Here is a 27913-nt window from a genome sequence, read left to right on the forward strand (position 1 = left end):
TATATATATACTATAAAAAAAGAGTGTCTTGTCTTTAGAAATCAAACGAAACAGAATGAAACCGTTACAATGCATAAAGAATTGTTTTGATGGCTTTAAACTTATTTAATCTAATTTATTATACTGTAAATACATTAAAACCAATAAATTCAATATCCTATGAACCTATTATATACCCTTTGAAGTACATACATAAAAAAAGAGTTTGTTTCATAAGCTGTCCCTACATTATATTGTACCAGTGTCTATCCAAATGTAAAACACTGTATTTGTGATAAAAATACTTTTTATATAAATACCCAAGAATACAGATTTGATCACATTGTACATGCGCACACACATAGTCTGTAAAAAAAATCTCCTCATTATGTGTACAACTACAACAGCATTAAGGATAACTTATGTAATCGCTGTTGGATGGAGCCAGAAATACCATTCCAAGGCCCATCATCATCTTGCATATCGTGGTTAATTTTACCCTTCCACAGGCTGAATATTCCTCTCTGTGTTTCCCATCCATTTTAAAAGTGTCAGGATGCTGGTGTTCCCTTTCCAAAAAGGCTGTGGCCAACCGTGCTTTAATGCCATAATAAATGTAGAAAATCACAACCAGAAGATGGAGGAGCTCTGCCATTCACTCCATTCTTCTATGAATGACTGTCCGTGCACATAATTGGCTCTATGTGCACAAAAGTGCAAAAACAAGAGGTTTAAAGTAATAGTTCACATAAAAATGAAAATTCTGTCATCATTTAATCACTCTTGTGTTGTTCCCTTTTGATTGTCATTCTTCCATTGAAAAGGAGACATTTTGAAGGATGTACTGCTTGGTCTATTCCGTGTAACTACAATGAATGGGAACTGGAGCTTTCAAGTTCAAAAAGAGTACAAAAGCACTATTAAAGTATAAAAAAAAAGAAAAAAAAGAAAAAGAAAAAAATGTTTTTACATATGACTCCTGCACAATATAGCAAGTTTTCTGAAGTCATATAGCTTTCTGTGAGTAATAGACAAAATGTTAAAAGGATAGTTCACCCAAAAATGAAAATTCTCTCATCATTTACTCACCCTCATGCCATCCCAGATGTGTATGACTTTCTTTCTTCAGCAGAACACAAACAAAGATTTTTAGAAGAATATTTCAGCTCTGTAGGTCCTTACAATGCAAGTGAATGGTGATCAGAACTTTGTAGCTACAAAAATCACTTTAAGGAAACATAAAAGTAATCCATATGACTCCAGTGGTTAAATCCATGTCTTCAGAAGTGATATATAATTACATTTAAATTAAATTTTATTTTATTAAAGATTATTACTCAATTATAACTGGGTTATAATATTGAGTGTATGAGTGAAAACGACTTAAAATTTGGTTTTTACTCACAGAAAGCTACAGTATGACTCCAGAAAACATGCTAATTGTGAAGGAGTCATATGTACCACATTTTACTACATTTTTTAATGTAATCTTCCCCTCCAATTAGCTGTGAACTGCATTAGTACAATTCCTGTACTGCAAAAATCACTTTTCTTAATCAGAATTATAGTCTTGTTTTTCATTAAAAATATCTAAACATCCTTAAAATAAGATATACACTCACTAAGCACTTTATTAGGAACACCTACTGTACACCTACTCATTCATGTGATTATCTAATCACCCAATCGTGTGGCAAAAGTGCAATGCATAAAATCACGCAGATACGGGTCAGGAGCTTCAGTTAATGTTCACATCAACCATCAGAATGGGAAAGATATGTGATCTCAGTGATTTTGACCATGGCATTATTGTTGATGCTAGACAGGCTGGTTTGAGTATTTCTGTAACTGCTGATCTCCTGCTGATTTTATGTAGTGCAACTGAATCTCTTCAGTGAAAAGAGTAGACTCAAAAATTAATTGAGGAATCATACATTTCCACTTCTCTCATGACCTCTAACCAACTGCTGCAAGGAAAGCCAGGGTGGATGTCAAGATTTTCAGTGATTAATGACTTAAATAATATAATCCTTTTGTTAATAATCTTTTTATTGTGCGGCAGTTTTTGCGAGGAAGTAGAGGATTGTGCGAAGAAAGTGGAAATTGTGTTGTAACAATAATAGTGTCATGGTTACTTTTAACTTTTAACCTTTTATCTGTTAGCAAAGGTTTGTGAATTGACTTGAAATATAACACATTTTGTGCTATTATTGCAGGGATTAGGGCGTGTCATGTACACTGCTTGCTTTTAATCTGTCCTCTAAGTCTCTGTGTAATCCTTGATTTTTCACAATTCATTGGATGATACGGTTGAATGTTTTGGCTAGCCTGGTCCTGTTTGTCTAGCAAATGAAGAACAGGATTCCCCATCTCCATGGTGACTTTAAATACATTCCCACGGCCTGAAGATAATAAATAGTAATAGATAGTAACTGTTGCTCAGAACTGCAATGTTGCTGTGTTTTATGCAGTAGATTAAAAAAAAGACTGGAGTCAATAATGTGTTAATACACAAATGAGTAGGATGACAGCTGGTCCACGTTGTTTTTGTGCTGATACCCACATTAAAACTATAAAAACAATTTAAAATATGCATTTCCATTGGAAATTTTATTGGAATCTCTATGGTGTTACTATTGGTGCAGAAATTACACACTTCACCTTTAAGCATTGCAGAGAGAAGGATTTGCAAGTGTACGCATTTCTTATAATTTTCTCTGCTTTGGCTCATTAAATATAAAGACCTAAATACAACAATTGTTTTTCAACATATAAGCATTGATCTGGTTTTCACTGAAACTAATCATTAAATCTGCTTGTTCATGCATCACAGACTCAATATTTTATTCCATAATTCCATCCCACTGCTCTACAAAAATTGAGCACTCAAGCCTTTTGTGTCTTAAGATATTTATAACAAATTCAAAGATTAAAAGATTCAAATATTAATGATGTGCAGCAGCACTCTCTCATCCAGAGTCCCTAGAGTCCCTTGGGCTGTTTAACAGCGAAAATATGTTCTAGATAATTTTTCCCCCCCAGGTTTTGCAGTGTTGTTCTGTAACCTCAAGCAGTAAGACTGAGGAAGTTTTGGAGTAAGCTTGTCCTCTTATGACATCATCACTATGTGAACTCAATGGCCGAGATCATCGTCTATCAGAGCTTCCTCTAAAACCATACAAATACTACAATATTATTGACGTTTAATTATCGTTTTACATTTTAATGCACACACTAATGTGTTATGTAAGCATACTGTTATTCACACATCATCTTTTGTTTTTTTGTGTTTTTTTTTATTTTTCATAATAGATCTTCATCTTACATTATACCTTTGGCCAGGTCAATGTGGCTAGTTTGCTCTTTGAATAATAAATTGAAATTTAAATATAACTAGACATTTACATTTTTTGAAGGCAATGTGATTGTTGCTTTCCTGTGTACAACTCACTACTACAGTGCTTAGGTGTTGTGGATGGTTGACAGGAAGTTGCTATGAAGTTGCTAAGGCGTTCTGAATGGTTTCTAGCATGTTGCTATGCTGTTCCCTCCTTTAATGTACAACTATGGGATTTTGTATTTATTTATTTATTTTGCCTGTTTAATCATCTGCAAGGTAATTATTGTAAATCTAATCTGAGTAATCGCTTAGAAAAGCAATAGCACACCGTTCAGACCAAAAGCATTCTTGCACTAAAAAAGTTAGATGCAATGCAACGAATAGAACAGAACAGAACAGAATGCAGGTGTGTCGAAACGCAGTTTTAAATTTGAAGTTCTTTTAAACTTGACACATCGTCCAAACAACTTGGCGCTTTAGCGTGAGACCGTCAAAAAACAGCAAGATGTCCTAGGTAACACACAATGGAGCAGTTACAGTTTTTATTCATACTTTAAGTAATTTCATGATTTATTAATTGGCAACGTAACTGCAACGACATAGAGTAGGCCCGTAATTTCATTACCATGAAATTACCAATTCACAATGTCGTCTTCAACTTCAAAACTTCAACCGATGACCAGAATTTACCATTTAAAATATTTAAAACATCTCCAGTCGCACTATAGAAAAGTACAAGATAAAATGCATTACTTTTCACCAAGTCAAAATATATTAAACATAATATGCATAGACAAAAGTCTCTTTCTTGCTTCTCTTGCAAGTCTGGATTACTAACTCTGAATATTTTGTGCATGCAGGCAATTCTGTTAGTTTCTGTTTCTGGTGCACAGGAATCTTCAAATACGACATCTGATAAGAGTATAAAAACCCCATGTACTGATAACAGATGTATAATGGATTTACCATGAATCAGAAATGAGTAATACTTTGGGTAAGTGCAGAAAACTCAGTAGTAAGTGAGCACATTGCAATAAAGAATTTTTAATCAGTACTTTTATCTTGTTTTACAGTAAAATTATCGAAATGAAGTTCCAAACGTATGTTCGGGAGGAGCTTGTTCATCTAGGTCTGCCAGTCATATCCCAAGGATATACACCAGTAAGCACCTGCTTACTTCCATCACAAAATGCAGATCTGAAATGTAGGTGGCACTCCAACACATTTTAGTCCTCACAGATCCAATGACATTAACTCTAATTTTTAGTTCATGCACCACCCCATTGTTTAATTGAATATCTCGGCCTCTGAGTGGACTAGAAGCTCAGTCTAGGTGTCATTAGAAATCTGAGATTCTGCCCTTTGCGATGATAAAAAATTTTTTTTATTGAGGATATAAAAAATTGTTTCACCAATTGCAGAGGTTCCCAACCCTGTTCCTGGAGGCCCCCCAACACTACACATTTTGTATATCTCCCTTATCTGACACACCCAGTTCAGGTCATGGAGTCTCTACCAGTGCCGAATGAGGTGTTGCGCTTATATACAGTTTGTTTTAGTTGAAACAGCAGTAAATTAAATAAATACACCCCTGTCAGGAAGCAAACCCCTCACAGTGCAGGCATAAAGAAGACTCTGAGCACTGCGGCTCTTTGTCTTTCTGTAAAGGCCTTATTGCAGCCAGATTGTTGCCATCGCGATGCTCCGATGACATTCAACTGAGCTGGGACTCCCTGGGTTTTATCTATTAGAGTAGCTGACTAACAGATTGCCCATTGTACATGCTCGCTGAGCAAAATTAATAGATACACTTGTGTAACATTGTGTGTCAGTGTCCGAGTGTGATTTGACTGGGAGTTTTATTTTGCATGCATGAAAGCTAGAAAGCTTGAAATTTACAGTAAATCTGTGTGTCCAGGGAAACTGGCAGAGATCCGCTGAGATCAAATAGATTGTTCGTTAAAATAGTCTGCAGATCAGTGATAAGATATCGCTGTGAACAGGCAAGAATCTGAATGTCGAAATTATAAGCGCTCCGACACTGAATGGAATAGCAAATGCCCGTCAGGAAGACGCACACTGAATGAATTAAATTGCAAGCATGCCAACGCTTTGAATAAATTAAATAGTAAGCGCTCTGTCAACAAGACGCACATGCACTGAACTATTCAAATTGTAAGCGTGTTAACGCTCTGAATGAATAACATAACGAGCACCATGTCATAAGACCCGCTCTGAATAAAAATAATATAGTCCGCACCTCGGCATTAACGCGACAGTATTATTTGTGCATTGTTGAAAACTTCACAGTTTTTCTTTGTTGTGCACTGTTTGAAACGTGCTGATGTTTCATGTGATTGGCTTCAGTTGTTGCTCCCAGGCACCAATGAGGGCATGTCCCACAATAATGTGTGGTGTCAGTTGCCATGACAACCAGTGGTCACGGGAAGTCATAGGAGGCTCTAACGGGGCAACTTGCAACCGCACATACGCAACCCGTCGACACCACATTTTTGTGAACAAACATCCGTCGTAGCTAAGCTAACAGAGTGGTCCTCTATAGTTAAACATAAGCTAAAACCATTAGCTTTGAAGGTTAGCAGTTAGCATCATGTGTCTGTAGCATTTGAATACAGCTTGTGTGTGTGGCAATGTGGGAACATTAAAGCTTTTCTATACATTTCAAATGAACCTTTCTTGGTCTCTTCTCTATTCTGTAATTCAGCCATTGTTCCTTTCCATTGCTTTGCTTTCATTCTATTAGATACATTCTACAAACTTTTTATTTATTAAATTCAAGTTTAAAAAATAAATGAGTTCATGAATAAAATAATTTAAACTTTTTTTTTTTATCGTTCTATTTCTCATTTGGTTGATTTATGACTACTTTATTTCTTATTTGAAGTTTAATTATATCAGATAATAGTAAGTTGTGAAGTATTTTAAGCAGAAAGACTTATTACTGCTTGTTATTACTGTTAATTTCCGGCTTCTGTTATTCTATGATCCATTATTATCCCTCATTTTCGGTTTGTTATCTCAGTTATTTACCTTTTTTTTTATAGGATTTAATCCTGATTGACTGCAACCCACACTGAATCACCACTACATTTCACTAGCTGTCCCACTACATCCTTAGCTGTCCATTACACCTAGACCCTTAAACCCAGTACAGATCTGTGTCAGCTCTTTCTTGCTATAAGCTTTTCAGCACAGCTCACCATCATGTCTCAGTCAACCAACCCTGCTGCTCACTGGGAAGACTTTGAGGCAAGGCTGATTGGCCTAACGGACAGTCTGCTACCCAAAGCTGCAGATGGCCTTCGGCACCAAAGTCAAAAGGTGCTAGATGACAACATACAAGAACTCATACCAAATGATCCAACCCAAAGCTACAATCATAAGGAGCTGTCCAAAATCACGGGCTCCACCACCCTCAACCTTGTAGCCCAGCTGAAGCTGAGTGACCAGAACACTGACCATCTGGAACGGAATGTTGCTAGTCTTGAACGAGAAATGGACGACCTAAAGCTACAGAGCACAGAGTTTCAGAAAGAAATGTTGCAAGCTCAAGACCGCATTGCCCAACTAGAAAAGGAGGCCCGAGACCAACTCAAGGAACCTGATGAAACAGAGCAGGAATCTGAAGAAATGGAGAGGGAATCAAAGAAAAATTAGAGAAACTGCAAGAAGCCCTGGCGGAACTCCAAGCAGAGAACAGTTAACAAAAGAGAGGATGCAGAAGAGAGACTCCAACACACAGATCTGCTACTAGAGAAAGCCAGATCTGAATTCACTGACCGGAACTCCAGAATCAGGGCCTTGGAAGGCCACCTGAAGGTGTCAAGAATTGAGATTGATGCCCTGACCCAACAACTAGACCGAATTAAAGATGAGCTTGACATGGTCAGAGGAGAACTAAAACACTGTTACGAGCTAAGGTGGGAGCCCAAGAAGGAGACACGTCCCCTGGTCTCACCTCCTGCCAGCAAAGCAGAATCCCAAAGCCAAGAGCTACAATATGAGGGCAGGGCTGGGGCTCCACCACACAAAACTTCACCAGCCTCCTCCCATGGATCTCCCGCTACTGCCAAAAGATGGGGACCCATCTGAACAAGCGCTGGTAATGTCCATGGGATGGACCTCAGAGAACTTGACAGACTAGCCAGGAATATCAACCAATTCATGACATCCATGCCTACTTAAAAAACATAGACTTTCATCTACAGACGAGGCCTCATGTGACCACCAGAGACAGACTGTACCTATTGAGAATAACATCCAGTCATGAGGTTCAAAGTTTCTTTGACAGGCAGTGTACCCAAACACAGTCTGACTACCAGCTACTCAGAGAGGCCCTGGTAAAAGAATTCTCAGACCCAGAATCTGAACCAGGAGTGATTGCTGCCTTGGATGACAAAAGGACACAGTACGAGACTCCTCAAGCCTATTATGGACAACTCCGATGAGTCTACTTCAGGGCCTGGAATGAACCTGAGATGGAAGAAGACTACAACTTCAAGAATCTCTTCATTCGAAACCTTCATCCCACAGTGAACCATCATCTTGGGGTTGTGGCCTGTGAGCACACAAGGCTTACAACAAGCAAACGATGACCTCAGAAAAGACCTCCAAGTCATCAGTTTTGAGCCTTACCACCCAAAGCCCAGGGCTGGCACTAGAAGGCATGCAGCGTTATTACAACGCCAAGCCTTTCAACAAAGGTCGAAAAGAACCTCCATCTAGGAAGGAACATGACCACTACACTGGTGCCAGACCAGATATCAGACCAACCACTGGGAGAAACCATGGGACCAACCACATCCTTTGGAAAACCCAAAAGTAAAAACCACATGGACATCCAGCTGGGTGTCTAAGGATGATCGGTCAACACAGCCAAGGACAAGAAGTCCAAGTAATCATCGGCGGAATCCACCTCGACCCTATGCAGACAGGCCAAGAACCGAGTCTGCACAAGGTCATGATAATCCGCCAGCAGAAGATGCAAAAGAACTACTAATGCTACTAAAGGAATATTTTAAACAGAATCCACCCAAGAGGGATGGGAAGAATAAGTCAGATTCCTTATGACTAAAAGTGGAATAGATGACCAATGCTCACCTAGTACAACCTCCTGCTGCACACAACAATGCTTAGCTGTCCATCAACCAACCTCTGAGGATCACAAACAAAGAACAAATTTTACTTTCAGACATACCAGAGATCCAACCTGGGTGCCTAACACTATAGACAGCAAGCAACCCAAGCCAAACGGATCTGTCCCAGTCAAGTACTAACGATAACCCTGAGGTACCAGAGAGTGCCATCTTGGTCGTCTGCCTCCCCACTGACCAACAAGACCCAAATTTCAACTCCCTGCCAGTTACCACTCAGGCCGTGGTTCCTCAACTCCTAGGGGACCTGATTGAAAAAGGAGTTGCCAAGAAATTCTACCTCTCCATCACTCTGGAACACCAAGTGAGATTGGAAGCCCTGGTAGACACTGGAGCCGACATAACCCTAATGTCATCCCAGCTCTTCGAGAAGGTACAAGAAAATGGCAAAAGAACAAACTGAACTCTTCAACTCCATAGATGTACACTGAATGTGCAGGCATACTCCCAAACTGGAATCCAACTGGAACGGGTGGCACCAATGCACCTAACCGTTGGCCCCATGAGCCTAATGCATTCAATATACATCTCACGATTGGAGACCTTCCCTCTTCTCAACGGGAAAGATTTATTGGACCGTTTTGAGCCCTTGATAGACTTCAAACAACTAAAAATATGTGCCCAAGTTCAAGAACCTCGGGATGTACGCTCAGGCTTTGTCTAGTGTGGGAATATGTGGCATTGCTTTGTTTGGCTTTGCTACGCATTGTCTCGTCTTGTCTGTCGGTTGGCATGAGTGTATATTGCCTTATTATCTTGGTGATGCACGCTCATGCCATTCGGGTGTTTGTGTCTTGTGTGAGCAAGTGGCTTTGTTTTGTTTCTGTATTGCTGTGTGTCTCTCAGTCTTGCATCATACCCCGCCTCCTTGTTTGCCTATTATTAGTGCATTTGCCTGACCTGTCCTCTTGTTAACCTGTATGATTTCTCTCCCTAATTTAGTCTCCTCGTGTGTGCTGTCCAGGGTGAGTTCATCTTGTTTGTTGGTCTTATTCGAGTCGGTCCTGTTCCCCATCCAGTCGGTCCTGCGTGTTTTTCCCTTTTTCCTCCAGCCCATCCTTTTCCTCATTTTTTTCCCTTCAGGGTAGTTTGAGTTTCTGTATTTGTTTTATTTTTGTATTAATAAAGCATTTAGTTTTTTACTCTGTGTTTGGGTCCTGCCTCTGCTGATTCTTAATAGTATGTTAGTATTTAAACAGGGGTGTAAGAGGATTTGCCACTATTTGCACTAGAGTAAAAAGCAACAAAAAGCATTTTCTTTGCACTAAGTGCAAATAGCATTAGATGCTATTTGAACTTAGTGCAAAGAAAATGCTTTTTGTTGCTTTTTACTCTTAGTGAAAATAGCATCTGTTGCTATTTGCACTTAGTGTAAATAGCATCTATCACTATTTATAAATTTTTTAATGTTTAAATGTTTTATATGCTTTAATTAATGTTTATGCATAAACAACAACATTTTGCAAAGCTTATGCTTTCAACAAGAAAAAAAAAAAAAACGTATGCCAATGGGGTGTCCCTGAGAACAACGCTTCATACAAATGCTGCTTCGCAAGTAAATATATTGTTTTAATAATGTTTAGATTGGAAAAGAAGACAAAAACTTTTTTTTTTTTTTTTTTTTTTTGCAGAGCACAATTCTTACATTTGTTAAAAAATAGAACAAAACTAGAACATAATCTCCTCAGGAGACCTTTCTCTGTTCTTAGAGTGCAGTATGCTACAGTATAAGTGCAGTATGTGTCATTTCAACAGCTCAGTCGTGTTGTGGCATGAATGAGATTAAGCTCATAAAACTGGATGACTCAGACTTGCACTTGTGTCCCACCAGCAGATTGTTGAAAATATCTTCCTTAATCTCCTTTATCATTTCCTTTTCTGCAGCATTTGGTTTTCCCCCTTTTTTCCTCCTAAATTTTTACTTAACACAAGACTGGGTAAAGAATAGAGCGAGGTAAAAAAGCAACAACAGACGAAAACGTTTATGCAGACTAGAAGTCTTAACGTTGAGGAGGGAGAGAGAATAGACACTTGGCAGGAACTGAAAACTGAGTAGCTCATCAATCACTCTGTAATGTTATGTAATCGAGCTCTGCTGGAGAGGGTGGAGACCCACACAAACAGCTGCGGTCGATCTGAGCACGCTAAGCAAGAGTAAGCGGAGCAGTGGTGTATAAAACAGTTACACTGCATTTATCCTTATCCTTCCTATCCTATGCCATTGTGGATGGCAGAAAAGATCTGAAGTGAATAATAGTCAACAATAGCTTCAAATCTACATTCCTCTTTGGAGACCATCTCAAAACAGTTAATCTATGCATAATACATGCAATCTATGCACATAGTGTGTGATATTGTAATAGTGTCAAAGTGATATCTTGGTGGTTTGGTGTAGTGGTTAAAATGCAGCAACCCATAGTCGATCACTAGGCCCACATGGAATCTGCACCAGTAGTATTCCACAGAAATTAGATATTCAGCAGAATTCATTAAATTCTACAAATACCCCACCCATTGTGTGTTAATGTATTGAATATTTGGACTAATTTGATCATATATTCAGCTGCCAGTAATAGTATAGTATTCATGTCTCTGTTTAACACATTTTGTCATGTTTAATCCTACTGTTATGTTTGGTTCATTTTTGGCCAGTTAAATTTTTGGCCGAGGTAAAAAAAGTGAAAAACATTCTCAATCTAAGCCTTTGGATTTTCCACAACTATGAATAAATGAATAGGTAAAAAAAATTAAGTTTCTGTTATACTTGTTTACATCGCAATGTCAGGGTGTTTTGGGTGGTTACTACGGCGTTGCTATGGTGATTCTAGGTGGTCGCTAGGGCATTACTAAAGGTTGCTAGATGGTTGCTTACTGGACCAAGTCAAAAGACACCATCCCCAAGTCTCTAATGCTACTTTCATACCGCAGCTGAATGTGGCCAAAAACTGATTTTCTGCTCAAATCTGATTTTTTCGTAAGGTTGTTCACACAACATTTTAAATGTATCCCATATCATACACTGGTCTGATAAGCCGACACTCATTTACTGACCCGCATGCATATAACACTCCCTGAACATGTGTATAACAAACCCAGACATGTTCATTATTTTAATATGTATATGTATAATTAATTAATTTATAAAAATTGTTATTAGCAGTTTTTGTTTTACCTGAATAGGACACTTAATGACTATCTAATAAAATAAAATATCTGCAAGTAATGTAAGGCCTGATGGATAAAGTAATTTTAAATAAAGTCATATGGTGGAATTTCATTACCATTGAAGCTCAAGAATGTAATATTATGAGCAAGACAAAATAAAATCGAAGGACAGCAGGAAAAACGGCATTATATATATATATATATATATATATATATATGTGTGTGTGTGTGTGTGTGTGTGTGTGTGTGTGTGTGTGTGTAAGGTAAGAGTTGTTATCTGTAATTATTTCATATTTCCATTGACTTGCTTGCATTCGCATTTTGATACAGTTTGAGAAATATAGAAACTGTTTTCTGCACGTGTGATATGAGCAAAGAGCCATGTTACCTCTGCATCTTTTGCATATTTTACTATGTGAAATTCAAACGAACCACTGAACCCAATTGTTGAAGCCTTCATTTCTTAAAAAGAAACTGAATGCATTAACTAGATAAGATATGACATGAAATTAAAAGTTTTAAACCATAAAAGGCATATTATGTGGCAAATCAATCGTGCAAGTGACAAATGTTGAGTTAGATTTATGTAAAAAAAAATCACACTAAATCTGACCTAGCTGTTTACACTGAAAGCACATTGGAAAAAAACAGATACATATCCGATTTATTTCCACATATGAAAACGGCCCAGATCGGATTTGAAAATGTCAGATTCAGAGTGCTTTTGGCTGTTCACATGGTCATCCAATTAACAGATCTGTGTCACATGTGAGTGAAAAAATCAGATTTGGGCCTCATTCAGCTCTGCGGTGTGAACATAGCCTATGATATCCTGGTCCCTAGATCTGTTTGGGGACCTTTTCAAAGAAAGTCGGTGGCATATTTCGCTCATTTTTCATGTGCCGGGAAAACATTTATACTCTAAAATAAAAATCTTTTAGAATATAAACTATTATTCTGTATTTGTTTCAATCAGATTCAATGTGTGAGTTTTCCAATTATCTGCTTTTATTTTTACTCAAAATAATGGGTTTACCATATATCTACAGTAAAAGAATAGTACTGCCTCTGACATACAGTTGGTGCTCTTTTCAGATGAAATGATACTATAAAAGCTTGTGTTCACTGTGAAAACACACAAAACAAGCCTATGTTAATGTCCATTTTTATAATCAAGCTGTCGCATATCAACTGTTCTCTACAGGCTCACCCAAACAGAAAAGTTGTTAGGAATTTCCCCAAAACAGAAGGTTTAAATATATTAATTCTGCAGAATTTCACAGATTCCCCCCAAATTAGCACAAAAATGTAAAAAACTAAACAAAACAAAAAGTCTGAACATTCGTCTGCACCTAGCTATCACAACTGTGCCCTTGGGCAAGACAATTCACTTCAGGTTGATCCTAGGGAATTCGGCCCTAAAATAAGTTTATGGCGGCGTTCTATGGCAACATCAAGTGAAAGTTGCACAAAAAGACCCACTGGCCCTGGTCTTTTGAAGATAAATAAAGATTAAATTCTATTCTAAGACACAATAGACACGTCTTCAGAGTACAGTTTGGCGCCCACCATAACGAACAAGTCTATACGCACTGATTTCTTTCTGGCAAGCCGTTTGAATGCCACAATTAGACTTGTGTGCCAAACTTATCCTTCATTCAGCATGTGCCTTGGCAGACAGACAGATTGGAATTCTTCACTCTTGGATCAAACTGCTTACTCATGCAAATATTAGGGCTCACAAACGACAACGTTCAGAAACATGAGCCATCATGTTGGTCAGCAAACCTTAATTCAGTGGTGCCAGTCATGCCCAAAATAATATGAAGAGAGGTATGTGCGAGTGTGTTAGCGTGTACAGACCTATGTGTGTTTGTGTTGTAAATTTACTCATCCCCTGCAGGTTTGCTTGTTGTCTAAAAGGAATATTCCAGGTTCAATACAAGTGAAGCTCAATTGACAGCATTTCTGGCATACTGTTGTTGATTACCACAAAAAATTATTTTAGCTCATCCCTCCATTTCTTTACAAAAAAAAAAAAAGAAAGAAAGAAAAAAGAAAAAGAGGCAAAAATCGAGGTTACAGTGAGGCACTTACAATGGAAGTGAATGGGGCCAATTTTTAGAGGGTTTAAAGGCAGACATGTGAAGCTTTTAATTTTTTAAAAGCACTTACATTAATTCGATTTTATCACACTAAAATCACGTTAACATGCATATTGTTTACGTCTTGTGGCTATACTTTTGAAAAAGTATTTTAACGTTTAAAGTTTGGCCCCATTCACTTCTATTGTAAGTAGGACAAGAGGCAAGTAAGACAAGCAAACCAGTTTGGGCTGGTTTAATGTGTTTTTTTCATCATGGTCTTTAACAGCTCAGAGTAGAAAGCTGCCAGTCACGCTCCTAACCTCCACATGACTTCAGATGCCTGGAATCAGAGCCATTCTATCACCACTGCCTGAACACAGAGCTAAAAGGTCAACTGAGAACCTGTTATTAACGCTAAGCTCAGGGTGAAGAAAACTGTGTAGTGTGTTCACAGTCACGATGTGGCTTTGTCGGCACTGAATTGTCTTCTGAACTAAAATCCAAAAAATTTGCATCTTGAATCTCTTATATGCAAAGATAATGTATCATAACAACAAATCCTTATAACTGCGATTTCTTTTTTCAACTTTGCTAAAAAGACAACACGCTCTCATGATGAAACATCACTTTCCTCAGTGCTACATTTTCAAATTAAATGATTTGAAAATTCTGTCATCATTTACTTGATGCTTTTTCATTTAATTTTTATTTTGTTTGCCGGGGGACACAAAGGGAGTTTTCTGAATGTCTGAGTTGCGGCTCAAAAAATGCGAAAAGCACTAAAAGAGAAACAGATCTAAATTTCTACAGTCTCCATCCACTGTAACAGTCAGACCCAACACTCATTAAAACATTTAAAAATTGCCTCCTAAAGAAGCGTTACGAGTCTTACGACAAAGCTTTGACGTCATTGATGTTAAATGCCATTAGTTCTTGCGTGTCTTGTGATCGATTGCGACATTCGTATAAAGGATGCACCAATACAATATTTTCTCTTCCCAATCCGATTCCGATACCTGAACTCTCATTATCGGCTGATACCGTTCCCGATCCGATACCAGTGTTGTTTTTTTCATAATCAGTTTAGAATATCTATGCCTTACTGGATAGAACTGCTTGGGAGTACTCTTTTATAAGTAAAGAAACAAAAACATCTAACTAAACATTATTTAATTATAAAGTAGAGGAAAAAAACAAAAACAAAAAACAGATAACATAAAAAATATGTAGCCTATTAGGAAAAATTTTATTTTAAAATATTCTACTGGATAATGCAGCAGAAAATTAACAGTAATTCCATTGAAAGTCTTCAGTTGAAAAGAAGCCAGTTCTCTTTACACATTTAAATGGGTTCAGGCCTCTTTTCTGTTCACTCCAGTTGTAATTGTATATCAGTCCACTTTTCAATCACAGTTATTTTTTTTTTAGAACCCAGTCAAGTTTAAAATTATTGTAATTTAATATAAATAATTATATTATTAATAATAAAATTATTATTATGATCATTGTTATTATTACCAATAATAATGATAAATATTAGAATTGTATTATACAATAGTAATGTATTTCAGCCATAATTTCCTAACTTAAAACTCTGGGGCTTTTATTTTTAGAGAGAGTGTGTGTGGGCTAGTTCACAATAGTTTAATGTGCTTTTCATTCAAAATCTGGTGAACTGCTCCTCCGGTTCTGATCTCAATGCATGTTATAAGCGAACCAAACTGTTGAGCATCTACATTTGAGATGTTGTTCGTGTGGAGCGCTCACATATTCTTACCGCTCTGAGAGCTGAAAACAGCAGCGCGTCATCAGCCCGCTCGTGCTATGTGTGTGTGTGTCACAACAGAGCACCGCTCATTTATTGAAGCACGCTGCACATGCAGACTATATATTTATTTATTAAAGCAGCCTTCTGAGATTCACAAAGCTATTATATGTCTTCAAGATACTTTTAATAAAATGCACGAGTCATATGGACTGCATTAATGGTGCTTTTATGGTTCTTCTATGCCATTTTGGGAGCTGGATGGTTATGACCATGACCTACACACAGTGTCGAATTTGGATCGGGTTCATCGGACTGATACCCGATCCTGTTAAAAAAGTCAGTATCGAAGCTGATACCGATGTCAGATACCAGGTGTCAGATCGGTGTGTCTCTTATTCTTATGTTTGCTTGTATAATTTTTAAATGAGATCTGACTGCCTTCACTTAGTGGAATTTTTTTACCTTAATTTTGTTTAGAGTCGTTTGGAAAACTCTTATATTACTTTTATGGAATAAATTATTGTGTCTGTACTTGCTTCTGCTTGTTACGTCTTTTATATTGTTGAGAACTGGTTAGGTTCAGGAGTAGGGGTAGGGTTAGTTGCTCAGAAATATCTTTATAATTGTGTAATGCAACAAATTATTGTAACTAAATTTACCTGTCTGTTACATGTTAATAATTTGTTAGGTTTAAGGATTGGGTTGGTTAGGGGATCTAAAATCTCAATATGATAATAATGTATTTCTAAGTATAATAACACATATTGCGGTTATACCCACAATAATATGCGAAGATTGCCAAGCCTGTGACAGAATAGTCCAAACTGAGGAGAGATCGTTCTGTACTTGACATTTTCACGGGCAGGAAAAAAGCTACAGTGATACTTCGCTTATGAGACTTCCCTGGAAAAAGCTAAGCTGGTTGAAGTTGATTTGTTGCTGGTCTAGCTTGAGAACCAGCATAGCCATGCAAAACTTAACTGATGAAGCTGTTTGCTTTTGGTGACCAGCAATCCTGGTCTTGTCAGCCAGTGAATGAAGGTTTCAGGACTTCTAAAGAAACCCACTGCAGGTGTTACTCAGCTCCTTGGAATGTGCTATTATAAACACTAATCCCGTTTCACTTTAACTATTAAAGCATCTAATATGTTTTGATTTATCTGTCCCCGTTAAGACCCTTTTAACACGTGTGAAGCTACTGCATTTCAGGAAAGGTCAGAGGTTATCACTTTCCTGGAACTCATAGTCAATGCTCTCAGTTGGAGTCTCTTCATGTTAGCGGAGTACACTAGGGACAGATTAAACATATGTACTTATGGCTTTACTAAAAGCTTCACTGCACCTTGTAATTTTTGTGGAAACAGGCCCTGTTTACTTGTTACTCCGATTTCTTTTGAAGTGACAGTTTTATGGGGTACGTCTGCTTGGAGAAAGCAATTAGCCATGTTTTCCTGGTTTAGAAGTGGGAAGAAGCCACTTGTCAACATCTTAATTAATGACATGGATGGGCATTTATGGGTTTTAAGTTGCATGGCACCTACAGTATGTCTGCAATATGACCCTTTTTGATTTGTTGATAAGCAACTTTGCATTAAAATGAGCAACAAGCATGGTTATTTGTGCACTTGTTTCTCATTGTCAAACAAACTGATAGACACAGGTTAAGCATGCTTGTCTCTGCATACCTTCAGTTTTGCTCCTTTGCTTTGAAGTTCAAGATGAAGGGAAGAACAGCTGGGACATCTGAAGCCAAGGGTAAAGTGTGGGAGTTGGCGTAAAGTGAAAGTTAAGCATTGTGGGTAAGTGTTTGTGTGTGTGACAGGTGTCCACTGTGTCTCGCTGGAAAGAGACAACAGCTATATTTAGCAACTCTGACCAGTTTCCAGCGATCTTGTCAGGCTACTACCTACCCATAATTACAGCGTGTGTGTACGTGTTTCTATTTTACTGCATTTCACAGGGACGAGGTAGCATTAATCTAGTATTTTAACGTCAGAGGCTCACAATAGATATTGAAAGAGTTCTTGTTATGTGTGTAACATTTTTTATATTATTTTATATTTCATTATACTGTATTATTATATTTTTATTTTGCTTTCTTCCACTGTTCCACTGTAGGTTTTTGTGTTTTTATGATTTTCATGCGAACCCTATAATTTATTAAAATTACTGTTCTAACCATAATTCATTTAAATGTTCATGTACTGTATACAGATAATTACTAAAACACAGTTTTTGTTTCCTCAGTAAAATTCGAGTGGCTCATTTCCATTTAGCCGCCTAGCAACACGTTATGCTGTACTTTACCTCCACCTAGTGGACAGCACCAACATCACACAGAAAGCAGCAACGTGTTCATTTTCAGAAGTCTGGGCCCTTTGATGTATATAGAATTTAATGTTGGTATTGTAGGGCCTTGTTCAAATACTACATTTCACTTCTTCATCTTCTTCCTGCAAAAAACAAATAGCATAAATCTTGGTGTCAAATATATGAATGAGAACAAATATTGAAAGTACTGTTAGGAAATACATAATCAGTCAAAAGTCTGGACATACATGAAGTTGACAAGATGATAGATAGATGAGCATAGGGATGATCGCTTCTGAATGGGACGCACCAACACGGGAGCTGGATGCAAGGAAAGCTGGAGTTTATTTATATTTGTTGTGCAGCTGGAGGTTTCTTGGGATGTACAGCTCGAGTAAGTGATCTTTATTCTTTATTCTAGGTGTATTGTGTTTAAAAACATGGGATACATTATCTTTTACTCATTTCTAGTTCATCTGCATTGGACAACGACTCCATCCTCGTCAACAAAAAGAGCGATGTGGTGTTTGCGTTTGTGGGCTGGTTATGGATTAATGTTGTCTGTTAGTTCATCGTTCGGTTCTCAAGTCTTTGGAAAAGCTGGTCGGTATTGAGATCGCTTCTCATGTTTCCCCGATGAGCAGCTCTGACAAGAGCAGCATGGTGGAAGGGGATGTGTGTGTGTGTGTGTGTGTGGCTGTAAACTAAAGCCTATTGGCCATTTTTTAAATGGGACTAGTCGTTCCACATATCCTGCCTACACTGTCTGTTTCAGTAGGAAATGCGTCAAAACACCAAATCGAACTGTGCTCGTCAAGGCACTTGCGACTTTAACTTATATTGAATCTGGAATGTTTCTTTAATGACATTACTATTATTCTAATATATGGAAAAGAGTAATAATATAGAATGAGTAAGCATGTCCAAAATTTGAGTGAAAAAACATTTACATTGAAAAGGGATTATAATAACAGCACTATGAGATGATGCTTGAAACTGACATTAGTATTTCAATGTAAATTGAGTATAAAGTGACCCAGTTGCCCAACGTCATACAGTATGCTTGCTGTGCTCTATTTAGATAATTGCACTACCAAATGAGCTCTAAAAGCATTTCAAAACCTGTGCCTGCACACACTGTCTTTTCAAATTTGGTGGCAATAAAGTGACTGTGATATGTGTATGGAAACTGTTTAACTGAACGTTCTTTGAAGGGAACAGAGCTGTGGGTTTCCCTGTCAACACCATCTTCTCAGCAGCAGATGAGGACAGACAGGAGGGGGGTGTTATAAACTGCCAACAGGATGAAATTTAAGACCCCCATTCCCCCCACCCCATCTGTGACACCTCCAATCTGAACTCCCGTCGTTCCTCTTGATGTCTTCTAAGATTTATGCAGTTCTCTGTGGACTTTCGTTCGCTTTGCGACATTGTGATAGGTAAGATGTTTATTTGTTAGATCTGCATGACTACACCTGTTATACTTACACCATATAGCTGGATTTGGGATTAGTTTATGTACTGTCAGATTCCCATGAAATTAACCATTCATTCAATTATAAGTTATCCACCTGGAGTGCAACTTTTCATGACCTTTGGAAGTTAGATGTATGGACACCTGCAATGTGGACAAACACAAGACAGAGCAGCTACAGCATTATATACTTAAAGTTAGCAACATGTTTAACCTCTCATCTCTAAATTTCTTTGTATTACAAGTTAAAATGTATAATATAAATGGTAGTTATTTTAGTGTGTGTGTGTGTGTGTGTGTGTGTATATATATATATATATATATATATATATATATATATATATATATATATATAAGTATATTTTATGTGTAACAAAGTTTTACCTAACAAAATCGGCTAATTTATAAAATCTCAACAACACTTTTGGTTTGCATGGAGTGCTGACGACAAGAGACATTGGGTTGTGGAAATGTCACTGACTCACAAGTACTTCAGACAAATTTATAAACATATATGCCAAATCCTTAACATCATTCGATACCTGCTATATTAATTTAGTATTATATATATATATGTATATTCTGGTTCGTCCTCTGTATTAAAAATGTAACAAAATCCTAGCTTATGAATATTAATATCACCACGTCGACGTTGCTTCCAAGCCTTTTTGCTGCCTACAGTCACGTGACTAATTAATATTCATGAGCTCGGCTTTCCCCGTAGTAGGGTAGGTGAATTCGCTTTCACTCTAGGAAGTTAAACATTTCGCGAATTGATTGAACACGCTGAGGCGTTTTAGAGCGATTCATTTTGACATCGATAGCGAGATCTTATGTAATACGATGAATAAAACCACAAACGAACGTCTAAACTGAGACGGTAGGCTGTTGTTTACATTTACGTGACTTACTATTGGTGATGTGGAGCAGGAGCCATCATCCTTGTATAAACCCATCTTTGTATCAGCATCTATCGTTCATATCAATAACACTTGGCTTTGTTGCACAAACGTTTCAGATACGTTTTTATTTTTTAAGAAGAACATTTGTGATGCGTTTTGAGCCATTCATCAGTAAATCTGTGTGAATTTGGGATTTGAGATTGCTATGGCAACATGACATCAGTGCATGTGGACCAAAACATGAACATCATCATAGTAATCAGGGGTCCAAGTGATGCAAACCTTCTATATATATTATAAAAATTCAAAATATTAGCATTTTCATTAGTGATATTAGATATTTTGACCTTACTGTATGTTTTAGACTAAATTACACCTCTGTTATTGTTGGCTTTACCTGCATCCATTTTTAATGAACTATCTTTGATTGACTTGCTATTGCTCTGAAGGCCAGGAATTGGGGCATCACCATGGCAGGAGATGAAGTTCGGCAGAGGAAAGGAGGTGGCCGCAAGAAGTCCAAGAAGGGGAAAGGGAAGGGTGGTCTGGATAGGACAAGCAGTCTAGATGGGCAAAATGACCTTCTTTTACCCCCACCTACTACACCACCCAAGAAGCCTGTGGAGGAGAAGACCAAAACAGCCCAGGCTAAGATAGAAGATGAGTCTGCCATATCTATCTGCCTACAGGTGTTTTTCCCCTACCTGCTGGCTGGGATGGGGATGGTAATGGCAGGCATGGTGCTCGATATTGTACAGGTAAGATAACTCTTGCTCTTTGGGCTTTTGGAGAGCTTTCTGCAACTGTCTATGATATTTTGAAGCCTGGTGTGATTTTCCATCAGTTTGAGAACAGTTACACATACATGGTTGATGCTATTTCTGCTTATGTGCTCTCTTTATATCCAGCGAGTCATAAAGTGATATTTATGAGCCACAGTTATGGGAAGCAGAGTGTGAGTAAAATTAATGTGATCATTTAAAATGTGTTTGGAAATAGAGAGACTGGACTAGAGTCTAATCATGAAGCATTAAAGGAATGGTTCACCCAAAAATGAAAATTCTGTCATTATTTAGTTAGCCTCATATGTATGACATATATGACTTTCTTCTGTGGAACACAAATTGAGATGTTTAGCAGAATGTCCAGGCTGATGTTTTACATTCAACGATAGTAAATAGGTACTGGGGCTGTCAAGCTCCAAAAATGATGGAAAAGCACCGTAATACCTCAATAAAAGTTGTCCATATGACTCTGTGCACTATTTTCACTATTTTCTTTTTACTTCTGTGGCTTAGCACAGGAAACTACTAGTGTTATTTACATTTGTTTAAAATCACTGTATAATGCACACACATATTGACTGTAAAAGTAAATGTTGACAATTGAAACAAACTGATAACGTGTGAATGCCATGTACTTTATATCCCAATATAATGGACTTTTGCACAAGTGGATTTTATTAAAATCTCTGACTATATACGGTGACCAACATAACATTAAGTTTACATTAAGTTAGTTTTCCTTTGAACACAGCTGTTTCCTTTTGAACGAACTGTAATGGCGTCTAAGGGCACTTAAATACTCACCAGATGGCGGCATTTATAGGTAAATCTGATATTGAAAAACAGATGACAGATGAAAAAAGTGTAAATATCAGAAAAACATCAGAAAATCAATTTATCGGGCGTTCTCTACACCAAACACGTTTTTCAGTTCATCTGTGCTGTTTTTCAGTTGTTTTTCTATGTAAACATGAGCTAGTTGGACGTGTTTGACTATTGTGTGTTGCTGCATTTTTTTTAGAAGAACTTCAGCTTTTAAAAACGCATCTTGAGACACTTGCATTCCGTTATATTTGTTTGCTTCGTTTAGCTTTTTTTAGTGCAGGAACATGTCTGGCCCCCTTATCAGGTCAGTGTGATTTGGGGCTGGATGTGCTGCGTCATCATGCTGTGCTCACAATCAAGCTGTTTTCTTTAGCTGAATCATGCCCCTTCGCTCTTGATGTGTCCTCTACATGGCAGCTGGTATATTGGGTGAGTAATCGAGCAATGCTTTTACAACCCCATGGGTTCTGAGTCTGTCTTTGTTTTCAAACACACATACACACACTTGTTCTCTCAGACTATCTCTGTTTCTTCTCCTTGTGTCTTTTGAGCACTCAGCCCCATTCACAGCTGATAAGACAGGTTTTAGTACGTCAGAGGAGACATAAGTAGAGAGAAAGAGAGAGAGAGAAAGCAAGCAGGACAGAACGAGACAGAGCTAGAATAGGGACAGACGGAAGGCATCTCGAACGGCACTTAGAGGATGGAGGAGAAAGGAAACGTTAGAACAGATGATGGTACCATTGACCATTAGAGGGCTTGCCACCTTGGAAGGAATGAAAAAAAAAGAAAGCTTAAACATGTGTTTCTGACACATTCTGGACCTGTTTGACCAGGCCTGGTGACAGAGTGACTAAAGACAGTGGAAGACTAGACATTGAGCTGAACAGGATTTTTTGTCTTGTGAGTCACGACTCCAACTGGGAATGCAACACAAACACGGTTTGGACATCATAGCGCTCACGTATATTGATATTCCTGCCACATGAAAGAGATATTAGGAAAGGCAGCTTGAGAATTGCTTCAAGAGTTCTCCAGGGATGACCGTGTCAAACTTCTAGATGCTTCGTCTTCTCAGACATATGATGGATCTCAAGGTTTTGGAAGTGAAAACTGATGAAGACCATGTCTCTCAGAGAATCCGCTGAAGAAAACAGATTACGTGATGCATAGCGGAGACTGTTGGGAACAATTTGAACTTGGTTTTGATGTTGCAAAAAAATGTTTTTAAACTTTTGAATGTGAAGGCACCTTTTGGATTCATTGATAGCAGAACTAATGACCTCTACATCTCCTTGCATAATATTTATAACAGCTTCCTGGGTGCCTCAGACCTTTTTGGCCTTCTTGTGGAACAATATAAAGAAAAGTTAGCATCTTATTTTTCTCCTTCCAGACCTAATTACTTCATATTCATCATATGTCTCTTTGTCCTGATGTGTTCTTGCGTTCCTTTGAATTTAAACTTTATGAAAGGAGCATTCTGCCATCTAGAAGGGTGTTAAACCTTCCAGAACCTCAACAAACCTTTTAGTCACAGCCCCCACCATTGGGGAATGGGGTAACAGAGATGGTGGTCACTCAGTTAGAGCTGGAGCTCTGTTATCAGGGGAAGAAGCTCAGAGGTTTCAAATGCAAGCTCACCCGCTCAGCTCATGGCTTCCTGCCTGAGAGCTCATACATCATCGCTGCACATGTCTTGTTGCCGTATCTGCTGGGAGGGCTGGGGATGGTGGTGGCCGGTATTGTCATGGATATTATTCAAGTATGACCAATTTAGTTAAGCTTTGGAGAATTTTGTTGTACATGCTGTTGAAATTGGAAGTTTGAAGGTCTCTAGTGTTTTCAAACTATTGAAAGCATAGTATGGATAACATTTTAAAAGCACTGTGAAAGAACCATGATTCTTTAATGGTATCAGATGGTAATACCATGGTACTTTGATATACACTCACCGAGCACTTAATTAAGAACACTATTGTCCTAATAAACTGCCCGACTTGGTCATCTGCTAGTGTAGTCCATCCGCCTCAAGGTTTGACATGTTGTGCATTCTGAGATGCTATTTTGCTCATTACAGTTGTACAGAGTGGTTAGGGTTAGCTGTCCCTAACAGATCTGTCAGCTCGAACCAGTCTGGCCATTATCTGTTGACCTCTCTCATCCACAAGGCATATCCATTCACAGAACTGCCGCTCACAGGATGTTTTTTGTTTTCGGCACCATTCTGAGTAAACTCTAGAGACTGTTGTGTGTGAAAATCCCAGGAGACCAGCAGTTACAGAAATACTCAAACCAGCCCATCTGGCACCAACAGTCATGCGATGGTCGAAAACACTGAGATCACATTAATGTTCAATGTGAACATTAAATGAAGCCCCCGACCCGTTTCTGCGTATATTTGTGCATCGCACTGCTGCCAGACGATTGGCTGATTAGATAATTGCATGAACAAGTAGGTGTTCAGGTGTACCTAATAAAGTGCTCAGTGAGTGTCGAATGGGTACAATATTTGTATTCCATGCGATTTACAAGTGGGTTTTATTAATGGTCGGTGCCAATATCAATATCTAGAGTGCACTGAGGCCAATATAATGTATTTACCACTTAAAATCACAGCAAATATTTGAAAACAGATCATCTGCACTATCCATTTACAAGACTGTCGGTAGAGTTTTTAACCGACACTAAGCGGAATTACTAATTCTGTTAAAAGAATATTTCAGGTTTAATACAAGTTAAACTCAGTCGACAGCATTTGTGGCATAATGTTGATTACCACAAAAAATAATTAGAAAAATCGCAGTTGAAGTAAGGCATTGATAATGGAAGTGGATTGAGCCAGTTGATAAACATTAAAATACATACTGTTTTACAAGTATAGCAACAAGATATAAACATTATAATGATTTTAGAGTGATAAAATAAGTGATTTACCACCAGACTACCGTTCACCAGATTAAAGGGTTTAACAGCATTACGGCATCATGACAACGAAGTTGTAATATTTGACATAACTTTACCCAGATTAGATTTGTAAGCGATTGTATCACCCTAAAATCATGTTAACGTGTATAATGTTTGTGTCTTGTGGCTATACTTTTGAAACAATGTGTATTTTAACGTTTATGGACTGACCCCATTCACTTCCACTGTAAGTGCTTTCTTTTTGTGTGTGTGTGTGCTTTCAGAGGTTGTAGACTGCATCCTTAAAAACTTAATACCACACTGTACTTGCAAAAACCTCTAACATTTTCTGATTGTCAAACTTCCTTTGCATCTTGCTGAACAAAACACAAAGTGAATCTAACCTCACTGCCTTGTGACACAAAATATCCCCAAGTAAACATATAGAATAGTTTGTATCTACAACATTCAATCATTTCATGGGATATCAGCAGTACTCTGCACAATCAAATGTCAGCTTCCAGTAACGGTTCCTTGTGTTCCTGTCCTTCAGATACAGTAGATGTGGTTGGCATGGACTGTGTTTGGTGTCTATTAATTGAATTTCCATGGAGGCAGATGAGATTGTCCTAGTAAGATATGAAGCTCTTATTCTATAAAGCTGAGAGAGAGCAAGAGAAGTGGGCTTGCTCCCAGGACAGGGCTGTGATGAGACACCAGCCCCTTAAAACAGCTTGGACTGTGCATGAGTTAAAAATACCGACCTTTGGCTGGTAGGCTGGTTGGCACCGGTCTCTTATCTGTTCATTTAAACATTAAGGTTATTTTTAGCTGCATAAGTGGATTTGTAAGCAGGGGAGCACTCAAATTGTATACTGACACATACTAAATATGGCACAGCATTAGGAGGCCATTAATTTTCACTGAGAAGCTCCACCCTCATAGTTTGCCATTATGCGATGATTTATGATTTTGCAGATGATTAAACAGTATTTAGTTTTGACTAAAAAATAAAATAACAAAAAATAGTTGAAACTGACGTAGTTGAAAATAGTAAGTGGAGCATTATATGATATTATATTATAATTGCTATTTAGGACTTGAATAACATTTTCAAACTTAATTTGATTTAATTTTACTGCGATTAATTGCAATTAATTAATTAAAACATTAAAACAAACATTAAAATATAATCATGAATATATTTACTTTATACTTTGTCTTAAAGAACTTGCGACAAATCGGTCAGTCATCATTTATTTTAATGATTTAAATATGTACATAGTTAAAATGTTCAGTTTCTTGCAGATAGAGTTAATTAGACAAATTTTTACAGGTATAAATCTTTTGTACATGTATATGTTTACATGCCATAAAATCAGTAGCCATACATGCTGTAATTATAAGTTGGGCAAAATCTTCTGCTGTTTTCCAGTGGAAAATTTTTTTATTTTTTATTTTTTAATAATAGGATCGGGTAGATTCAATTCATATCAAGCTTTATTCACAAGATAAACTTAAGTGTACAGTGTCAGTGCATTAGTAGACACTATACATGGAGATATAAAAAAAATTGAATGCTGAAGTTTAATTAACTAAAGTTAAAAATCACAAAACTATTTTTTCTCTCTCTCTGCTGTTCAGTCTCGTACACACGCATTTGTCATGTGTAATGAATAAGCATGCACTGCTCCACGCAATCAGTTTCTAGGATGTGCAGTTGAGTCGAGCATGTACCTCCTGGAAATTTATATATGCCAATTTTAGCCACAGGAAGTGGGGAAAACATTAGTAAAATTTTAGGAAGTGAAAAGAAAAAACAGTCAACTATTAATCAAAGAAATTAACACATTAAATTTCCCAGCCTTAATTATGTTATGTTATGTTATCTTATGTTATCACCATCTCTTGCTGTTTATGGGTCCTTAGAGTTAGTCCCACTTACTAGTACAAAATCAGAATCAGAATAAGCTTTATTGCCTAGTGTTCTCATGTACACAAGGAATTTTTTATGGTGATATGAGAAACAAGTGCACACAGAACATTACAGTGAGACAGAATATAAAACAAGGTAGGAGTATAAATAGACATACAAATAATAGGACATATAACAGAATGGCATATGTACATGTGCAGGTGGTAATGTATGTGCAAGGTAGGGGTATGTACAGTTATTGAAATAAATGTAAAGTTACATATGTACATGAGATATGTATATACATTATTGCACTAAGGGGGAGTCCTGAGGCAGTTTAATTGTTCTTGTGCCTGGATGTCCTGGCACTCAGTGCTCTGTAGCGCCGGCCAGAGGGCACCAGTTCAAAGAGGGAGTGGGTAGGGTGTGTGAGGTCTAGAGTGATTCTACCTGCACGTTTCCTCACATACTGGTCTTGGAGGGTGCACAGGGGGGCACCAATAATCCTCTCAGCAGTCCTGACTGTCCGTTGTAGTTTCCTTCTGTCTGATTTGGTGGCTGAACCAAACCAGACAGTTAAAGATGTACACAGGACAGACTCAGTGACGGCAGAGTAGAACTGTTTCAGCAGCTCCTGGCAGGTTGAACTTCCTCAGCTGGCAAAGGAAGTACAACCTCTGCTGAGCCTTCTTCACAATGGAGTCTATGTGGGTGTCCCACTTCAGGTCCTGAGAGATGGTAGAGCCCAGGAACCTAAATGACTCCACTGCTGCCACAGTGCTGTTCAGGATGGTGAGGGGAGGGGGTGCAGGGGGGATTTCTCCTGAAGTCCACTATCTGTGGACTCAAGATGGCACCGAGTATGGCTGCTGCGTTGCGAGCTCCGACACAACATTGTAGTTTTTTGTTTGTTTTGTTTACAATTCGTATGTTTTTTGTCTTGGATGTTGTCTGCCTTATTGTCTATGACAGACAAACACTTTTGGACATTGGTTCTGCAATTACACACCGTAAACCGGACTTCAAATTCCTCAATGCCGACCCGCTGTTTACAAACCCGCTTACAGGCAGAAACTGAAACAGGAAGCACCCACCCTCAGAACGATCCAGTGCTGGTCAGACCAATCAGACTCTACGCTACAAGACTGTTTTAATCACGCGGACTGGGAGATGTTCCGGTCCGCCTCTGATGACGACATCGAGCTTTGCGCAGATAGCGCAACGTGTGTCATCAGAAAGTGTATAGAGGATGTTGTTCCGTCCAAAACAATACGGATCTACC

General features: G+C 38.0%; 1 protein-coding gene and 1 pseudogene across 4 annotated transcripts in view; both read left to right on the forward strand.

The window, feature by feature from the left end:
* The first annotated feature begins 4179 nt into the window (after positions 1 to 4179).
* LOC127419909 (solute carrier family 41 member 3-like) overlaps positions 4180 to 27913 on the forward strand; it is a 42345-nt gene continuing 18611 nt past the window's right edge. Inside the window, exons 1-4 of one of the 4 annotated variants that reach the window (XM_051661725.1) lie at positions 4180 to 4313; positions 4393 to 4523; positions 19038 to 19262; positions 20649 to 20957. In XM_051661725.1, the coding sequence (XP_051517685.1) occupies positions 20670 to 20957 (288 nt within the window). In that variant the 5' untranslated portion in view covers positions 4180 to 4313; positions 4393 to 4523; positions 19038 to 19262; positions 20649 to 20669. Of the gene's footprint in view, positions 4314 to 4392; positions 4524 to 18660; positions 19263 to 20023; positions 20178 to 20648; positions 20958 to 23187; positions 23575 to 27913 lie in introns of those variants that run through there. The other 3 variants (XM_051661727.1, XM_051661726.1, XM_051661728.1) reach the window with 3 other exon arrangements.
* On the forward strand, positions 7223 to 7935 carry LOC127419923 (uncharacterized; annotated as a pseudogene).

The sequence above is a fragment of the Myxocyprinus asiaticus genome, chromosome 29 (assembly GCF_019703515.2).
Source record: "Myxocyprinus asiaticus isolate MX2 ecotype Aquarium Trade chromosome 29, UBuf_Myxa_2, whole genome shotgun sequence".
In the NCBI taxonomy this organism is placed as follows: Eukaryota; Metazoa; Chordata; class Actinopteri; order Cypriniformes; family Catostomidae; genus Myxocyprinus; species Myxocyprinus asiaticus.